The sequence below is a fragment of the Gambusia affinis genome, linkage group LG12 (assembly GCF_019740435.1).
Source record: "Gambusia affinis linkage group LG12, SWU_Gaff_1.0, whole genome shotgun sequence".
NCBI classification, from domain to species: domain Eukaryota; kingdom Metazoa; phylum Chordata; class Actinopteri; order Cyprinodontiformes; family Poeciliidae; genus Gambusia; species Gambusia affinis.
In genome coordinates, this window is record NC_057879.1 from 17,255,473 (window position 1) to 17,276,297 (window position 20,825).

The window sequence follows — 20,825 nt, forward strand, 5'->3', positions numbered from 1 at the left end:
TAGCTATTCTTCTTTTTAATATCTGTCAAAATCAGTGAGTAGCTACAACATCAGTGTAGCTGTCTTCCAATTAGAAGGCTGTAGGTTCAATTCCATCTTCCTCTTCTAATCTTTAGCAAGGAATTAATCCCAAATTGCCTATGATTTGTGAGTGTGAATGGGAGAACCTGGCTTGTGTGCAAAGTGCTTTGGCCTGTCAATATAACTGGAAAACTGCAATGTAAGTTCAGTGTTATTACCATTTAGGTCAGGACTTTGAGTGGGCCATTCAAAAACACAATTAATATACTGTGATCTCAATGATTTAATTGTTGCTCAAGTTTTATGTGTGGGTTGCTGAAAAGTAAACTTCTATCTGTCTCAAGTCACCAACCCTTTTAACAGTTTTTTCCTCCAGGATTGCCCTGTTTTTATCTCCATTTATCTACCCATAAACTCCAACTAGCTTTCCAGAAAAACCCATAAGTTCAATTATGATCCTGAAACCAAGCGGTTTCAAATTAAGATTAAACTCATATTATATGAGTTCTCTTTGTGGATTTCTTAAGGAAATGGGTGGCACTGAATTTTCCTTTGTGCATCAGCTTAACCCAGTCACGGTCAGAAAACGGGAAGTGATTGTCAGTTCCTGAAAACCTAATAAAAGTGTGGACCACAGACAAGGTAAAAACCTCCCATGTCTTAGGACCATGGGAGGGTTAAAGGAAGCAAAATAGAAATGCATACACACTCAATTTGTATGGAGGCCACTGCAAAACCACTTAATGCCATTTCACTTGGTTGATAATTTAGATTTTCAATAAAATCATTGATTTATGTGAATGTAAACTTATTCAAGCCATTCTGGGCCAGAGGAATGTCAATTTTAAAATACTAAGACTTCTCCACTAAATATGCAAATCCTGCTGTGTTATGTTTAATTTGCACAATACATCTGTGGATAACATGTCATATTACATGTATATGACAAGTTTGTCACTTTCCGGATGTGTCACTGAATGATTATCATCAAATCTCTACTTTCTAAGATAATTAGCTTAATGTATTTGTGTTTTCCAATTACTTCAAATGAGACCAATTTCTGGAGCTTCATTAAAAAAGCAGAACATTTCCTCCTCTGCTGTCCTACACAGACAGTCCTGTATCAAGATTTATTTAAGCCTCTAACAAATGATGAATTTCCCTGAACATTAACTTTGTTCTAGTTGACTTTACATGAACATTAACTAAGCTTTGAGCATTACGTTTCCCAGCTATGCTTCCTGTTCTGTTTCTGCAGTATGGCTTTTCAACTTTATCTGAGGTAGCTACTGCGTTCCCTCACTTTTCTCTTCTACATTGTGTTTTTCCTACAGGTTGACCGGTAATGAACCATTGTCTGTTCTGCCACTGAATTCTCTACCAGAAGAGAGCACGGGTAGGGCCCACTACAAGCTTTGTGACCGTCTCAAACTGGAAAAGAAGCAGCGCAGGATGTGCAGACGAGACCCGGGCGTGGCGGATACCTTGAGAGAGGCCATAATTATGAGTGCCTTAGAATGCCAGCATCAGTTTCGCTTTGAGAGGTGGAATTGCACATTAGAAGGTCGGCATCGCGCCAACATATTAAAAAGAGGTAAGAGCAAATTATAACATGGTATTTCCTTATTATCTATACATACAAATTCCTACTTACAGTCTAGGGGAGAGCACATAGATATAATTACATGGACAGGCAGATCCCTGTATCAATTTAAGTGTCTGAAAACTGGTCAATGTCCTAATTCTGCAATTTAGAGTAAGGTTTCTCTGAATACACTTTGTCAGAACCAGAATCTATTGTTAGTGTGGGTCTTCATTATTGATCATACTTGTACAAAATGGCATAATGTGCAATGGCCCTTGCACAAATTTTCACACCATATCTGACTGATACTCCAGTTATGTTCAGTTCCCATTGAGATAATGATTATGAATTGTCTGAGGTTTCTTAACTGGTCCTTCTATTAAAATGAGAGCATGCCGTGATAAAATACTCTTGTGTGTTAGGTGAGTAAAGAGATCTGCAGCCACAAGGTCTTTTTAAAAATGTATATTAGTTGATGTCAGCATGTGGCGTCTTCGGATGAAATAAGACGACGCCACATGCTGATGAAATTATGAGCCCTGGACCTGAAGGTACATTATTTAAAATGACACCTTGTAGTGTCAATGTTTGAGACTCTCACTTTGAAGTAAAAAAGTAACTAACTCTTGAGTTGCTCTGCTGAGAGAGTTGGGTTAAATAGATTTCTCGTCTGGGTGACAACCGTTAATTACCATAAGTGGCTAACTAATAACTGCCAATCTAAATCTGTCAGACTGATTAAACTTGAACTGGGTAATAGCGATTCTTTGACACAGTTTAACAGTTTTGTTTGTGAATCCTTCAATTGATGAGTCAAATCAGGGCTGATTAAGCAAGTTTTGATTTGTGAAAACAATCTGAAATAAACTTATGAGAGCAAAGTTTTCTCGAAAAAGCTTATTTTATTTAATCTTTGATAACCCAGCAACTCAAATCTGTACCAGGTTTTATCCACTGCTAGTTTGTTTGTGGGTATCACAATTTAATTGCTCACATTAGTACTTTACACATTTTATCGTGAAAATCTTGCCACTTTGGTTGCTTAAAATACAAAGGGGGATTGCTGATGGCTTGTGTTGCTGAGTAGAATCCTTCAGCAGATGTAGGAGTTTAAGCAGCACATAAGACCTTGTAGTTGCAAATTATTGAAGATAAAGGTTTGACAGTCAATCTAGACATTATCTACATAGTACCAACTGTGGTTAGATTACATTGTTGTTATCATCAGAATTTTGTATTACATCAACTACATAGCATTGGGATGACAGATTTTAAGATCATTTGGTGACATTTCATGGGTATTCCTTTAATACCAATGTGCCACTGCAGAAAGAAAAAGAGACTGATTGCAAAATGGTTTAAAATAAAGTAGAGATTAATTGAATATTACTTCATACTCCTAACTTGCCATTTAAGAAGTTTGTACTCTGAATTTGAAAGTTGCTAGATCATGATTACACCAACCCAAAGATTGCAACCTTCTTGAATTCTAAACACATACATAAAGAAATTCACAAACTTTCTAAAAATTAATACTGTCTTTTTTCTGACTATTAATATATGAAGCTACATTCTATAATTTCTATTTTAAAAATGCTTCCCCAGGATTCAAAGAGACAGCCTTCTTGTATGCCATCTCCTCAGCGGGCCTAACTCACGCCTTAGCCAAAGCGTGCAGTGCAGGACGTATGGAGCGCTGCACGTGTGACGAAGCCCCAGACCTGGAGAACCGCAAGGCCTGGCAGTGGGGAGGCTGTGGAGACAACCTGAAATATGCCAATAAATTTGTCAAGGAATTTCTGGGCAAACGCTCCAACAAGGACCTGCGTGCACGAGTGGACACGCACAACACAAATGTGGGGATGAAGGTAAAGTAGGTTCTCTTATTTTGATTAATTTTTTTCTTCAAGGTATAAAGATTAGGGTATCTTTCCCCTCGCATCATCAATTTTTGACAGTTCCTCTAATCTTGTGCAAACTCTTATTTATTAACATCTGAGACCCATAAAAATCTCTTTTAGGGAGTAGCTTTAAAAGAAAGCAAATTTATTACTCAGGAATTTTTTTGTTTTATATTTGCCACAAATGTCAATTTAAATTTTCTTTTTTATTAAAGTAATAATTTTCACTGGTAATATTAACACAGTTAGTAACTACAGCACACATAAATCTAACCAGAATACACTGATAAAGACTCGAGAATGGACAAGAGCAGAGATTATTTGGAGATATAAATAATATTGAACAGATGTTAGCTATGTAAGCCCCAAGTGCAATAAAACATTTTGCTTTTCTATTTAGGAATTCAAATTTATCTAAGAACCTAAGGGCCATTGAAAAAACTGCAGAGAGAAGGAAACATTTGGAGGGTAAACTCATAGAAAAGTTTATCTTAAAACATGGCTAATAAAATAATTTGGACTGATTAAAGTAACTGCTAGTGTAAATATGGTAAATTCTTAAACTGCTTGTTAGTCCATATTTATTTTCGTCCCTCAGATTAGATTGGGAGCAACCCTCATTTGTGCTCTAGCACTGCCAACCAATTGTTTGTGGTGAGCAAATACAGGGCTTTTATCTTGGAAGCCTATTTAATAGCAGTATAAAAAATAAAGAAAGACTGTAATTTGTCAAAGTAAAGTTGGAGTCTAGGACATTTTGTTTTCACTCATTTTCAAAATTTGTTATTGTGGAAGTGTGGTTCAGAAATGTTTGCAAACACAGTTCCTTGATGGGGTCTCGCTTTTGCACAGGTTTGTTGATTATTATTATTATTATTTTTTTGAGTAAGTGAAACTGTAATTTGTACATTAGGAGGTATAAGTCCTACCACGTTTGCTCCAAATAAATTCCCATACTGAGGAGAAAATTGGAATGTGCTAACCTCTGCACCAAACATTTTAAAAGCTGACCAGTCAAATTTTCTTGACCTGCTGGTGTGATGAATATGCACGTCCTGTTCCCTGATCTCTTTCACAGGCGGAGAAAAAAAAAAAGAAAAAAAGATTCTCTCTAAACCACACTCAAGACGCAGGGTTTTGGTCTTATTTTTTCTTGCTTTTAAAATTACAATGAACTTTGGCTGACTGTTAAGTTAAGAGAAGATAAAATCATTTGTTGTGGTACTAAAAGCGTTAAGCTGCCTAAGTGCCCATGGATTTTTCCATGTTGTTATATTATAAAGATCTGCAGCTCAGGTGGGAGAATCAGTTGACAGGACAACCACTGGCTCTTCACTTGACATATTTGGCAACATGCAGCTTGCCACAGGAATTTGAGGACACAGAAAACTTGTGAAAGAAAATTATGAATTTTTTTTTTTTTTAATTGTGAAAAAATGAAAATAGCCCTTTATTGCACTGGTGAATTGAAAACAACTTCAGGAGTGTGTCAATTAATTTAACTATTTTATAAATGCTTTGTGCTTTAAGAAACAATGGGAAAAATGAGTTAGTTAGATACTCTGAGTTTCATAAAAAAAAGCTGTTTGAGGTTGCAAAATACTGGAGTGGACGTTAACCTTTCAGGCACTCAGAACTATTTCATTGCAATAATTTTGATAAAATAATTTTAATGTCTTTGTGCCAAAGTCCATATCTAAATCCAATATAAAATTTATCAGATGATTTCCATCCCATCTGACTGAGGTTGATCTGTTTTGCTAAAAATAAAAAAAATCATGACCTTAAGTATTAACACAAAAGGGACCAAATGGATACAAAAGCCAAACTTTTTAAGATTTAATATAAAAAAACAAGAACTTCTTGTGTAATTTTATCCATGCAGTGATTGTTACCATGCAAACACCAATAATGTATAGAAATGTGTGGTTGTGACATGACAAGACTCTGGAAAAAGTTCAAACTCCATGGAAACTTTTAAAAGAGACTGTCTAGAAACATTAAATTCCACTTAAACCAATCCAACATTTTTTTGACAAAAGTGTTTGACACAAATGTCAATTTAAATTGTCTTTTTTTGAAATAAATAATTTCCACTGGTAATATTAACACAGTAACTACAGCACACATGAATCTAACCAGAATACACTGATAAAGACTCAAGAATGGATAAGAGCAGACATTATTTGGAGAAAATGATCTCCAAATGGACATGGTACATGGTTTTAACCATTTATAAAACGCATCAAATGGCAAGTGTGTTGTTCACGCGCTCAAATATGTAAGACTTTAGCAATGAATTCTCTTTGTGGGATTTTGTTTGCAATAATTTACCCTGACCTATGATGATACCTGTAAAATCGTTGAATTAAAACTTGTGTCCAAGATTTTCATCATTATCAGGTTTCCCACACACTAATTATCATTATTAAAGTCTTGATTCTGTTTTATAATGCCCTCCTTTGTGTTACAAGCTATAAGCAAAGCCTCTAATTGGCCATTTTATGAAAACAAGCAATGAATATAATAGTTATCCAGTCTGAAGCCACTCTGCTTCACCCTTTTGAAATAATTGAGAAAATAATTCAACTCCTCCAAGTTTTGCTTATTAAACAAAGGGTTGTTAAATTACATAGCTTTTATGCCCTTAATGCTTTATAGTTGTTAACAAGGATCTTTTGTTTCTGCTTCAGGTAATCAAGGCTGGAGTAGAGACTACTTGTAAATGCCACGGTGTCTCTGGCTCCTGCACTGTCCAGACCTGCTGGAGGCAGCTCCTGCCCTTTCATGAGATCGGCAACCGACTGAAGCTGCGCTACGAGACTTCTGTCAAGGTCGGCAGCTCTACCAATGAGGCCACTGGAGAGGGAGACATCTCGACAGGCCGAAACCAGCAGCAGCAGCACTCCCTGCCTGGTCTGAGCGATCAGATCCCTCGTACTATGGATCTGCTACACATCGAGGACTCGCCCAGCTTCTGTAAACCCAGCAAATACTCAGCAGGCACCGCAGCACGCAAGTGCTACAAAGACCAGAACTGTGACGCTATCTGTTGTGGGCGGGGCCACAATACACAAAGTAGGGAGGTGACCGGGCCCTGCCAGTGTCAGGTGCGATGGTGCTGCTACGTTGAATGCAAGCAGTGCACGCAGAGAGAAGAAGTCTACACCTGCAAGGGGTAAAGCATCAGCTACCAGTTGCCTCAGAATCAGTGGAGCAAGTCAAAGATGGTTGGTCTTTATGATTCAGGTCTTTGTGATGAAGAAGACTAGTTGGTTTGTTCTCATCTGAGGTTGTGCTGCTATTGTCGGAACAACATTCTGCAGAAAGTTGAGAAGCAAACCAAAAAAAGCAAAAAAGCACTTTGATGGATTAATGTGGGCTTCAGGGGTCCTACAGAATATTCAGACAACTGGGTTACCATCTCAAGCTATTTAATCACAGCATTGCCTTGAGGAAAAAAGCTTTTTCTGTTACCTGTTTCAGATATCCATAGACAACATTTTCCAAGAAAATTAATAATCCAGTTGTAGAATAAATACACGGATGGTTTCACAAACTGATTTCTTTTGGGCTTTGCCCAAAGAACAATAGAGTGTGTGAGTATGTTAAATATGTGTGTTCTTCTTGTGTGTCTTTGCACTCTAGCAAAAGTTTGAGTGATAATATTTTTTATTCCAGTTAAAATCATATTCTGAGACTCTTCAAAAAAAAAAAAAAAAAAAAAGCCTGGGTGTAAGATTAACTTTACACGCACATATTTACACTCACACACATTGTGTGTTTGCATATGTATATAAATAAAACCAGTTATGATTTAGTGATATTATACAAGCCACTTATGTAACTATGTAAAATCAAACCACTAAAAACACAAACATTTGGTTGTTTGTGTTGTTTTTCTCTTTGTTTTAATCCATTTTGGCAATTGCCTCTGGAAAGCAACACACTTTTATTTGATGTCTTGTGGATAATTTATAGATCCTTTGGGACTACTCCTTTACCAGGAGGATTTTCTTTTCTTTATTTTCAGTAATGTAATATGAAACTGTTTGTAAATGAATTAACAGAAAACAACTAAACCAATCAGTTTAGGCTATTCCTAGCCTTGAGCAAACCAGTGTTCAGGGAATAACTTAAACCACTATATCTATGAGGATAAAATAATATGAAAAAATTACAGACAATTTCACATTGGAGATACCAGTGGTTCAAGCCTGCGTTGTTGCAGCAGATTATCATTTAAACAGCAGACATGTGGCATGTAACTCTGATCAGACTTTATGGAGCTCTGTGCAGCTTCATATTTTTTTTATTGGTTTTTCTTTTTATACTTTGTTGTAAAGAAAACTGTGGAGAACTGTAGGAATGTAACTCCCTACCATTTCCATATTTGCCTCTCCTCTTCAGCTGCCACAATTTGATTGAGCCATATTATAGTGTGTGCAGTAGAAGTTTAAACAGTATGGGGCAAATGAGACTGAAATCTACCCTGACAGTGTGCAGATTTGCTCTAGTGAATATGTATGTTTATGCCTTGTAGCTGGCATAAATATATTTTTGATAAGGCCGATGTTTATGTGATGTTCCACAAACTGATGCCTACACATAAAGCTGGACTTTCACCACTTCCGTCCGTGGGAACCCAGTGAAGATTTATTTATACACAAGTTAGTTCACCTTTCTTCCTTACTATATGTGACTCAGTCAACACATTGGGCGTTAATAGGACTCTACAATACAAATTGCAGTGACAGTGACACTTCATAGCAAAAGTTCAGCATTTCAAGAATTCTACTTTCTTGCTTTCTTAAGCCTGAATTAGGAGAATAACATCTCTGATGTCTGTGTGAAAGATTTACACCTGGTTTTTATAGGCTGACAGAGTGCTAGGATAAGCTATGCTAACCAGCTGCTTAATGCTAGAGAGACAAGAGTGAATAAGTACAATTCCTCAAAACTATCAATGTGCATCTCCCTTGAATATTACCAGCACACCAAGTAAAGTTTCAAATAAAAGATATTAAATGGATTCCTCTTGTTTTGCAGTAGCATAATCTCATACTAAAACAAACAAAACTAAAGAGTAGCAGTTACTGTCAGAATGTTAGACTTATTTATTAGCTTTTTTAGTCAGATTATGCTACTTCAACAAAAGATTGCTCCTTTACTAGAAAAGAAAATATTTTTTGGCATTTTAGCTATTTAAGAAAACAAGTGCAAACAACACTTCACATTATTCTGGTGAGAAATAACTACTGAGTGAGGGACCCATTTCTGTATTATAGCAACATTCGCGCACTGAAGCCAAATTCCCTTTAAAGTATTTTACATCTGTATTTATAGATACAATAAAGAGCAGATCTTTTCTATTTAATTTTTTTCTGTTAATGTAAGTAGCAATGGTTTCTTCTCCTGTGGTATAGAGACAAAACTGAGGCACATGTTTAGCTCTCACAAAAATTTTAAACAAAACTTTTGGGGACCCCCACAAAACTAATTATTTGGTTCAGCATTATCACTGTTTCAAACCTGCAAAATTGCGAAATTTTTAGTATGATAATCAGCCAATCAGAGTACATTTATTTCGTTAGTCTCACTTTGGCATTAAATTCATGCTTTAGGATGCAAACATCACTTGGCTTATTTGTTCTGAGGTGCTAAATTCCAAACATTTTGATAGGAGATGGCACTCCAAATAAAGACTGGTCAAAACACATACACAGACATTTGCACGCTACATGGTGACCATAATAGCTATGCTGAGACTCTTAGGATAAATGCGTGCTCCCCACAGCTTCTAGTGGTGTTTTATGTTTTTTTTCCACATTTTTTTGGCCCAAGCGCTGTGTGGCTCTCTGCTATTAAATTAAATGGATTTGCAAAGGATATGACAGATATACTAAATTCACACAGAACACATTCTTTGGTGTGTTCTTGGTTTGTACATAGGCCTACAAGCTGTCAAGGAAAAAGAGGAGCATGATGCATATTTCAATTTCACTGTCATCTATGTTCTCAAAAACAAAGCTCTGCACTGTTTAGTATTCAGTGGATCATGTATAAAATTTTATTTTGTAGAAAAGATTAAGAGATAAATTATTTTTGAAAATATTATGAGCATGTGTTTAGTGTAAATATATAAATATATAAAAAGTTTAAATTGATTTTATATCCTGGATTTTATGATGTTTTTTTTTTTTTTTTTGTCTCTTATGGGTGTTTATGCCTTTATGGGGTTGAGGTTTCACAAAGCAATATATTTTTAAATCTTGTATCATGTAAAGTCAAAATTAATATCCAAGCACTAATAAATCCTTAAAAAAATCAATAAAAAAATCAATGCACCTGTAGTTATTGAAGATGATCACTGTCATCCAGATTATTTTTATTGATTTAGATCTGATCACATAATTGCCTTTTTTGTTAAGCATCTTTTTAATTTTTATTGTAGCTGTCCAACCATATAGTCTCCTACAGTGTTAAAAAAATGTCCTCGTCTGTATGAATTGATTTATATCCTACTTTGTTTGCATTTTGATAGGATTTATGCTGTGCTTTCCAGATACATAACACACACCAACTGTGTATTTTATTTTTGTGAAACTATTACACCAACGGAGTTTTGTCCATGTCCACCTATTCTTGTCTTATGGGAACTCTAAATTATTTTCCCTCTACCTCATGTGTATAGCTTGTAGGCATAAACAGATCGCAAATGACTGGTAAGAATGTATTTAAGTTATTTAACATCTTTGTATAACAAAGGCGAAAAAAAAAATCTGAAATAATAAATGAATTTTTAAAATTGTAACTTTTGTACTTTCATCATTTGATGTCTTTGTTCAGTAGTTCATACAAAGTATGTACTACATTCTCAGCTGGTGTCCTACTGCTTAAATACATTGACTTATAAAAGTGTTAATATTCCTGAAGATTTTCCACATTTTTTCAAAATCTTGTTTTTCTTGAGATGAAGGGAAACTACTTAGTCTTCACTTGAAAAACTGACACTTCCATAATGCACCATGAACTTTTGTCTCTATCACTAAAAGTTGTTTTCACGAGAAAACAAATAAACAAAACATACCAGCAATGATTTTCCCACAATGTTTGTAGCAAGATGCAAGGGCTGCAGGGTGTGGCTAAAAGGCTCTGTATCTGAAATCCCTGGGCTGCTGTTGAAATTGTCTGAGACCCACTTTTTTATGGAAGAGCATCGGCCAAGCCAAAATGTTTCATATTATGAAACAGGACGTCATTGTTGAAACTAGGTGTTTATAGGAATCTGATACAGATTTAAGCACCTTTGCAATATCACATAGCATCAAACTAACTTTGCTTTGACATGTTTTATTGATTTAGTACAAACAAATAAAAAATACAACTACAGTGCTTTATACATAACTGAAGTACAAGAGTTTTTACATCTGTGTAAAACTAACTAATTTATCCAAAACAAATTAGTCTGATAATGACATATTTTTGTTTTGGCTTTCCTGTAGTCAGACATGGCATATTTCAACACGATTTCTCACCTCAGTAGATAAGGGTTAGACGGTTTCAGAGTTTTCTCTGTCAACAGTCCTGCAAATATCTTCAAATATCTTGAGGCCTCATTGTGAAGCCTCAAAGCCCCATTAATCCAAGAGAAAATAGAATTTGTTATCCTACTCAGAGAGTGGCAGCTTCTTGTCCAATTGGAAAAACACAACACAGTTATGACTACATCTATTCTAATGCTTGAAACATCAGTGGAAAAGCCTAGAATATACTTGACACATGTTAGTAAATTAGAAGTCCAGAGCAAGACCCTCTTGATGTCAGCTGTTCTTTCTTTGGGGCTTTTCTATTGTTGAAGGAGAAACTAAAAGGCTTTCCTAAAGTATTTACAGAAGATTCATTCTTCTACACCACTACACAATATATCTGAAAGTGCTGGAGTGACTAGACATCGTTGCATTATTAAGTATCACAAAACCTTTCTATCAGAACCATTGCTGACATCTTAAGCAGTCGAGCCATATAAACTTGTCTGTTGAATTCCACTCCACAAGCCGCCCTTCTATCCCCACTTGTTATTGAGCCTTGGTCGCCCTTGACCCCGTCATCAATTCACCACTGTTTCTTCATCAGATCACTTTTAATAATCTCTGACAAGGTCAGACTGGGAACACAAAAAGAGTTGCTGATTTAGAGTTTCTTTGACCATTGTCATATTCACTGAAATCCTCACTCTTGCCCATTATCCCTGCTGCTAAATTTTGAAATGAAAATATTCACTTGTGCTATTTATCCCATCCACTAACAGATACCAGGGTGATGAGTTATTCACTTTAAGTATTACTGGTCATTACGTTAGGCCCTACCAGGCCTAACGTAATGACCACCCTTACAAAAAAATCCCATGAAAATCACATGTGACTTTCACATGTGATCACATGTGGTTCACACAAATTTTTACATGTGAATGATGTGAATCACATGTGAAAGCACATGAATATGTGTGATTTTGGAACGTTTCGTGGTAAAATCACATGTGATCACATGTGATTCACATGTGAATCACACATTTCCACATGTGATTCACACATTTTCACATGTAATCACATGTGATTTTCATGGGATTTTTTTGTAAGGGCAGTGGCCTTTAGCAACAGCTAAAGTTGTATTTAAGAAGAAAATATAATGTTTTATTAAAACTCTTTTGACTGAATCACAAACATATTCTCAGAGATAATGGATACTCTAATTTGCAGCTGAGTGGCCTGTCATGACACTTTGACCCGTTTTGCAGTTTATTTATTCCAGCTTGTGCATGTCTACAACATAAATATGTATGTTTACTCTCTAGAAACATGGAAGGTGGTAATGATGATTAACTCCAAGGTCTTAGGAAAGTCTGCTGGAGGTCTTTCTGATCTTTCTTCTGATCTTCTTCAACCATATATACCACTCAGACCTTTAAGATCATCAGAATCAAACCTTCTAACTGTTCTGAGAGTCAGAACTAAACATGATGAAGCAGCTTTTAGTTTTTATGCTCCAACACTATGGAATAAGCTTCCTGCTCACTGTAAGACTGCCCCTACCTTGAGTTTATTTAAAACAAGGTTAAAAACCTTCTTATTTGACATTGCCTCTTCTTAAAGGTTTGTTTTTTTTAACTATATTCATCACTGTAATGTTTATTTTGTTAATTTTTAATCTGCTTGAACTTTAATTTACTTTTTTTTCTTATCTTCTTGTTGTATGTTGTTCTTAACTTGTTTTTGTACAAGCACTTTGAATTGTCCTTGGCTGAAAGGTGCTATATAAATAAAGCTGCCTTGCCCTGCCTTACTACGTGTGCCTTCTTTGCCTATGTCCTTCACCCTGACCTAATTATGCGTCTTTCAGATCACTGATCAAGCTCTTTTTCTCTAGTTCAGTGGTTCCCAAAGATTATATTCTGGGACCCCCTATGGATTACAATAAAATCTCCCACAAAAAAGAAAAGAAAATCAACTGGACACACACCTCGTTCAACCAAATATAAACCTGTACACATATTTTGTTTTCAAACTCCACTGAAGTTTATTTTACACTTCAGGTTGCAAAAAAACACACTACAAACCATCTTTACAGTGAAAACCTTTTGTGTACCGTAACTGTTTTTTATTTTATTTTTTTAAATTCATCCATACCGCTTCCCGCGCCTCCCCTGCAATGGCACTGCCGCGCCCCACATTTTGGGAACCACTGCGCTAGCTTTAAAAGCATATGAGCTTAGCACATTTAAAAACAGGACTAAAGTATAAAAAATAAAGAAATAAATAAAAACATTCCATCAAGGAAAACAATCTACTGTATGTACATATATAACAAGTGGTACATAGAAGTTTTGTGGAGGTTGCCAAAATTGATGAATAATCTCCTCAGAATGAATGGAAAGTGTAATGCAGCTGTTTGAGGAGCACATTTCATTTATACATGATGTGGCGAATAATATTCAATAAACACTTCAGAAGAATAACAGAACAAGCTGTTAAAATCATTAAACACCAGGAAGAGCTCTGGCGTGTAATATATCTCAAATATGTCTCATGATACGATGAGCTGTAAAAGCTATCAGTGTTTTTTCACTGCAGGATCCAGGTCCCTGCACATTTTCCCAGTGACTACAGGGACAAAGCTCATCGAGCATGACTGAGGTCTCTCACCAGAATGCTTGGGATGATGATGATAGCCGGCTCGGAGCTTTTCAACACTTGCTCAAAATCATAAAAATGTCAGCCACACAAGACAAAGCTCATTTTTCAGGAACTGCTCTTTTCTTTAGCATGTTGCTCTCCTGCTCCAGTTAAAATGAATAATTTTGCATGGGTCATAAATTTTACAATTTCCAGGAGGACCAGAGTTGGTGCTCTCCTTCTGGAAAAAAGGAACAATAAAACAATTAATGATGAGATAAATAATATTAGGACATTTGCTTCCTTCTTAGAAAAACTTAGCTGAGTATCAGGAAAAGCCCCAGAGACCATATAATGGGGTTTCTGGGTAAGGAGTGGAGGGTGTTGGGACAGAAGCATAGGTTTTGGATGTTTTTCTCTATCAAAAAATTCACCAGAAGGATTGGATTGCCTCCCAGCAGACGTTAAAAACCCTAGATTCTTGATTGAATTCTTCCGAACACACCATTGTTCATCAGAATCTCTGAGGAGATAGAGGCGCTAAGTCTTCTAGCAGAAACTATTCTTAGGAAAACAGTTTATCATAGTAGATATCTTAGATTTAGGAGTGTTTTGATTTATCACCAGGAGGACATGTACAATGGGCATGTCCTTCTCAGTCAATCAATTCATTTTCACAGTAAGTTCTTTGAAGATCGCTCAGTGGTTATTCAATACAACACAGAATTGAAAAGAAGAAAAGCCATCTTACATTGGGAAAGTTCCTTCCAATAGGACACCACCTGTTTTGTGCATCAAGTTTGTATGAAATATTGACAGCAGGGACAAGTTGTGGTTCTAGTTTTCCTCCAAATGTTCCTATTATAAAAGTACATGAGGGAACGCTGTACACTGGTGGAAGTTTCTCTTTGCAGCTGTGCTGACCTGCAGCCATAGTCTGTGTGTGTGTGTGTGTGTGTGTGTGCTGGCATGGTGGAAATCAGTTGTAGCTGTGGTAATTGTGTGTGCGTTGCCGGGAGGAGTGCTACCATGGCAGGCTGATGAAAGCGTGGGGGTTTTACAGAGATGGACTGTGAAGCTGCTATCCAGCTCATGCTTCAATTGTGCAGTAGATTCCCCAGCTGTCCTGGGGATTATCTCCCGTGCTTATGTGATCAGGATACACGGCACCGCGACTAGACCAGGCGCCTCTGACCCAAAGAATGTAGAATGACATGAAAAGAGAGGAAAAAGGATGGATGGGTATTGCTCTCAAGCATAAAGGATAAGCCTTTTCAGAGACCTTAAGACAGTAAAGTAAGCTTTTGCTACACAGTTTTATTTTTACTACCACTAATTGGAGAGGTTTTGTATGAACACAATATGAAACACTTTGGTTATATTTTTATTAGTTTTAGTGTGATTCTGCTTCACATTTTACACAGCAACAGATATTCATATTAGTGATTGAAATGGGCAAATAAAAAGACATAATCTTATTGTTTCCTGGCAAGAATATAAACTTACCAAAGCAGATCTTTTTTAAAGGGTTTCCCAGTTCTATTGATCTCCTTGAGTTTATAATTAATAGAACTTCATAAAACAATAACCATGTTTCTTCACACCTAATGTTTTTCTCCCCTCTATCAATCCAAGCCATTTGGGATTAAGTCCCAGCCGGTAATTCATTAGAATTACTAAAATCAAAAATGACTGAGAACTCTAACAATGCATATTCAATCTGAATTACATTTAACTCTGGTTAATTGGTTAAAAAAGCTGCTATAAGGTTTTGACAACACATCACATTTTATCTGACTGGACACACACAGATACTGTTTTCAATTAACTCAAGTTTTGCTCCAGTGGTTTTTATGTGCTGCAGTTTGTCTTAGCACTAGGCTAACCATAATATCTTACCTTTGAGTTTTAATAATACTTCTTGACTTATTAATTAATTAAACTTATTTAGCCCAAAATATCTTTCAGAACATTGTCAGTATGTTGTTTGGATAAAACCTACAGAAAAAAAAACAAACTTGGTCTCCTGGTTGTTTTAAATGTCATTAAATCAATAATTGCACGTTTTTGTAGAAATTATCGTAGAGTGAAAAAAGATGTAGAATATTTTGCATTAGATACAATGGAGTTCAAACAAAAAATGCATTTCATATTTTGCTCAAACATGGTGGCACAGAAGACTTTCTTTGGGTCCTCCCCCTACTTCGGTTTTTACAAAACTATTTGATTTTACTGTAAATATGGACATATTTATCCCATTAGATATTTTCTTGTCACCATTTCCCAAATAATAAAAATCAACACATTTTATTGAGGGAAATGTATCTTTGTTGCAAGTCATCTTCACAGTATATCTCAGAACTAGGAGGCCAGGGATCACTAATTTGTTAAAGTAGTCTAATACTCTGATAATATAAAAACTATGTATTAATTAAAAACGCTTATAATCAAATTAAAGGTTAGGTTTTACAAAGAAAAACAAAAACAAAACAAAAAACTGTGTGAGAAAATGCTCCTCCATTTAAAGATCATTTTAATGTTGAAGATTTATATATTTTTTTTTGACTCATCTTTACCAAGGATCATGGCTGGCTGGTCTTGAAACATGCGTTCTCTTGACACCTTGGAAAAACTTTAAAATATGGGAAAGGCTGATGTTAACACAGGAAAAGGCAGTGCTTTTCCTCCTGCATTCTCTCTTGCGAAAATGTGCTCTTGCTGCTCTGGGAGAAGTCAGAATGAATGACAAGTGGAATGGCAAACAGTGTGACAACATGTTTTGTGTGTCTGTGTAAGTGGCCCTGCAGCCCAAAGTTTTTGCACAGCTGCACATTGCCCCGCTGACTGTACCAGACAGCGTGGCAGGGGTTCAAAAGTAACGCTGAGCTCATGGGTCACATCTAGGGCTGCCTAATAACAGGAGGCAGTGAAACTACTGCTGGTGCCCATAAACTAAGAAAGTGTAACACAAACAGAATAAATCTTCAAGGCATATGGAAAAGCAACTCACACATTCACTCACCACTTCTACCATAACGGTATTAGTGACAAATTTGGTGTGGGAACACATGTTAAGGAGATAGTAATCCCATCTGCAAATGCACGATAGTTTGCTTTAGCCAGATTCCCACCCTCTCTGTTTTTGTTGCCAGAATTTGCCTACTGAATTGAATCCTTCAGGGTTAGTGGGGTTTCGTTTAACAGAGAGGTGCTTGAGGGTCTGTCACTGCAATCTCAACAAGTTTGGCTGGTTGATTCAATGGGAGTCTCTCGTGAGAACAGGAAGAAAGGGAAAAACTACATTGTCAGTGGGGGCTCGTCTTTATTTTGTGTGAATCTGATCATTTGATGGCTGAGGCCAGCTTCCCAAGATTAGCAGTGTTGATGGTGTGTGGGGGCGGGTGTGTGTGGCAGCGTTGGGAGAAATTGTTAATCCATTGATTTAACTGGAGTTAACATATTGGCAGGGATCCAACAAATACTTAAGTCACAATTGGAGTGGGGTGGATATACTAAAAGAAGATGGTGGGAAAGTTGAAATGCTGCTTTTCAGGAGGAAATAATGGTAGCAATCTTTAGTGGGCTTATTGAAAAGTGCTAAACTATTCTAAATTAGGTGATGTGGGTTTCTAATGTTTTAAAATTATCTTCTGTAGATGCATCTTGCATTAAAAATAATTAACACTTTCAGTAATTAATAGATTAGGGTTTAAAAAAAAACAGACACTCAGATTATATTATTTGAGTCACAACAACAAGGAATATGTTCTTTTTGTGATGTAAACATGGAGAACTTCCTGAAGCACAAAACTTTATTTGGTTTTAAAAATAATAAAACAAGGAATGAATTTGGAAACATTCTGACCTATAGACAGATTCTTAACTTCTTGAAACATGTTAAAACAGGACAGTAAAAGCACAACCATCCAGTACAAAGAAACATTCCTTGTGTCAGTGATACTTGAATGTCGTTTTTTTTTTTTTTTTTTTTTTTTTTCACGTCTGTTTTCAATTAGGCTAGAAGGCTTGTTGAGAGAGATGAGCAAGATTACCATGGAAGAAAAAAAAACACACTCATCATGCAAGACAGCTATTTACGGAGCTGCTGTAGCCTCGCAGGAATGGCTCTGCACCTTGACTTATTGAATATTGGAGAAGCTGTCGACAGGTTGAGCAACTGCCTCCTTCCTTCTGCCTTTCTCTACATTCGCCTTATTCAACACAGAGCTGCAGCTGTCAGAGCGAGTTTCATTCCTTGGCTGCAGCCAGCTGGGGTGGATGAGTGCACCTTGCAGTTTTACTTCTCAGTGACCCCAGGTCTCACTTAAGTCCTCAAGACATAGGGCAAATGACAGCCTATAAATATGTGGGCACATATTTATAAGCTAAGTTTAGCAAAGAGCCCCAAACTCTTTTGGTTGATTCTGCAGAGTTTGCACTGTGTCAAAGATTTGAAATGAAAATTAATTTTCATAGTTTTTAGCACATTCTAGCTTAATGTTATGATCATATATATATATATATATATGCTGATTAATCAGTATATTTGATGCTTAAGAGTGTGACAGAGTGGGGCCCTGCTGACCCGCATCCGGGCGAGGGAACGCCAAGTCTATTGTTATAGCTCATCCTAAGGGATCTTCGCTTTTGCTTTCGTAAGAAATCTTAAGACTAGGGTGAAATATCTTAAATGCTAAAAACAGTAAGAGAAGTCTTCTCTGTAGCCATTTGATTTCTTTTTTATAATCTGATTTTACAGTGACTGCTTTGTCAGATTCAAAATGTCACCTCTACTCCTAACATAAATAAACATGTGCCCTCATCAGCAGGGCAAAACTTACGGATGACACAATATGTCTAACCAAATTTATATGTCTTAACATGTATTCAGGCCCTTAAACAACTTTTGCAGAGAGGTGACTAAAGATAAATTAAGCTATTTTTTGTGTTTGAGAATTTTGAGAGATTTATGAAAGCATTCATTTTTTTGCTTTCTTAATGAGCAGTGGGTGATACCATGGGTTCCTTCACAGGAAGCCAGGCCTCCCTGAACAGCAAATAGAGCTGCCCCTAACTGGGTTGTAGTCTATATCAAACCAAATGATTAAAAGAAAGAGAAAAACTCAACGGGTTATTACTGGTTTCAAACCAGTAATAATAATTTCTGTTCACCCTTGTCCCTAATGGGGTCAGGAGGGTTGCTGGTGTCGATCTCCAGCTACGTTCCGGGTGAGAGGCGGGGTTCACCCTGGACAGGTCGCCAGTCTGTCACAGGGCAACACAGAGACATACAGGACACACAACCATTCACACCTAGGAAGAATTTAGAGAGACCAATTAACCTGACAGTCATGTTTTTGGACTGTGGGAGGAAGCCGGACAACCCGGAGAGAACCCACCATGCACAAGAAGAACATGCAAACTCCATGGAGAAAGACCCCGGGCCGGGAATCGAACCCAGGACCTTCTTGCTGCTAGGCAACAGCTCTACCAACTGCGCCACTGTGCAGCCCTGATCTCAAACCTAGAAAAGTAAATATTTTTGCCCATTTACTGACATGGGAAGTACTTCAAGATCAATGCTTCTGTTCCTTTTTTGTGTGTTTTCTCAAATACTCATTCATACTAGATGGCTGCTGAGACAGAGTCAGGTTCTGCTTGAGGTTTCATTCTGCAAAAGGGGAGTTTTTCTCTCAATTCTCGCGACATACATGCTTGGTATGAAGAACTGCGGCAAAGTGAGACAGAGTGTAACAAATGTCCACAGTCACTACATGTTTGTCCAGGAGGAGGGAGTGAATGCTTCAAGTCAATGAATTGATGCAATCTATTGGATTTATTTGAATAGGATTTATTAAATTATTTATTACCAATTTGAATATTAAACTGAACTGCATTGCTTGATAACTACAACTAATCAGAACATATGTGTGATTGAATTGGATTGTTTTGTAAATTGGCACTATATAAATTAACTGAAATAAAATTGAATTACTTTCCTCTTTTACAGTATGGATTAGAAGTACCTTACTATTAGTATTAACATTACATGTACAGAGACATTTATGCTAATTAGTTAATTTAATTCTGTAACTTTTGGGACAGTCACTTACTTCTATCTTTATTAAAGAGGTAGTAACAGCTGAACTGGCCCAGTGAGAGCTCTTGGAGAAGTAACAGTTTTATGTTGCTGTCCTAACAGTAAATGTAGCAAAAATGTTTGTTTTCTATTAAGACATGACTCCCATTAAATTGCAGATCATCTTAGTTTTTTTTATGTATTTGCTCCCACTTTGATATATAAAAAAACTGCCTGCTGCAAATGTCAAGCTGGGCACACATAAAACACCCAAACCTTACCTTGATTTACATCTTATTACAAACTTAACAGTCACAACATTAGGCCTTTTTCAGACAACATTGTCTGAGAAGTTTAAGAAATAATTTTTTTTTTAGCATTATGGGGTTCTCTACAAAATCCTTTTTAATAACTTTTGCACAATACCCTTGCTTTTAAGGTCTATCCAAGGTTCTCTATTTGACCTACAAGCAGCTGCAGCTCTGGTGTGGCGTTGCTCTCCAAAGGCATACAAGGCAGTTACCTCCAGCCCTGCTTACTGTGGGGTCTAATAGGCTGCAGCTGTGTTAGATTGAGATCAGGTGATTGATGCTGTAAATATTTCACCTCTAGATCACGAAATGCTCTCTGCTTGCTTTAACCATGTGCCTCATAATGTGTCTAGTGGCTTGATTTGGCTTAACATGCTTTTAAACCTTTACCTCCATGTTGTTGCTTTTGTCAGATGTGAAATCTGTATTGTGTCAGTTATCATCTACACACTGAGGAAACTGAAGAAATTGCATAATTTTTCACAGATAAGACTGTATTTTGGGTCATAAGCTGCTTTTACTCGGTAATGTTTTTTTATTTTGTCCTGGGGGAAAATTATGCTTTTTTTTCAGTTTCCTTCATCCATGGAACTTTGTTATAGTTTCGTTTTGCATGTTGTGTAATGCAACCTGACCTTTATGTCCCTATGGTCTCAAGAGATTCCAGTGTTTTTGTAAATGCTCTCACATTTTAGTCACAAATTTCTCCTTTAGCTGCTGACAAAAGACATGAGTGCAGATCTTGGAACCCATTGG

General features: G+C 36.6%; 1 protein-coding gene across 1 annotated transcript in view; it reads left to right on the forward strand.

Moving 5' to 3' along the window:
- wnt9a (wingless-type MMTV integration site family, member 9A) overlaps positions 1–10,321 on the forward strand; it is a 29,423-nt gene extending 19,102 nt beyond the window's left edge. The window contains exons 2-4 of the mRNA XM_044134715.1: positions 1,356–1,615; positions 3,212–3,474; positions 6,201–10,321. Coding sequence (XP_043990650.1) covers positions 1,356–1,615; positions 3,212–3,474; positions 6,201–6,689 — 1,012 coding nt within the window. The 3' untranslated portion in view covers positions 6,690–10,321. The remainder of the gene's footprint in view (positions 1–1,355; positions 1,616–3,211; positions 3,475–6,200) is intronic.
- The last annotated feature ends 10,504 nt before the right edge of the window (positions 10,322–20,825 follow it).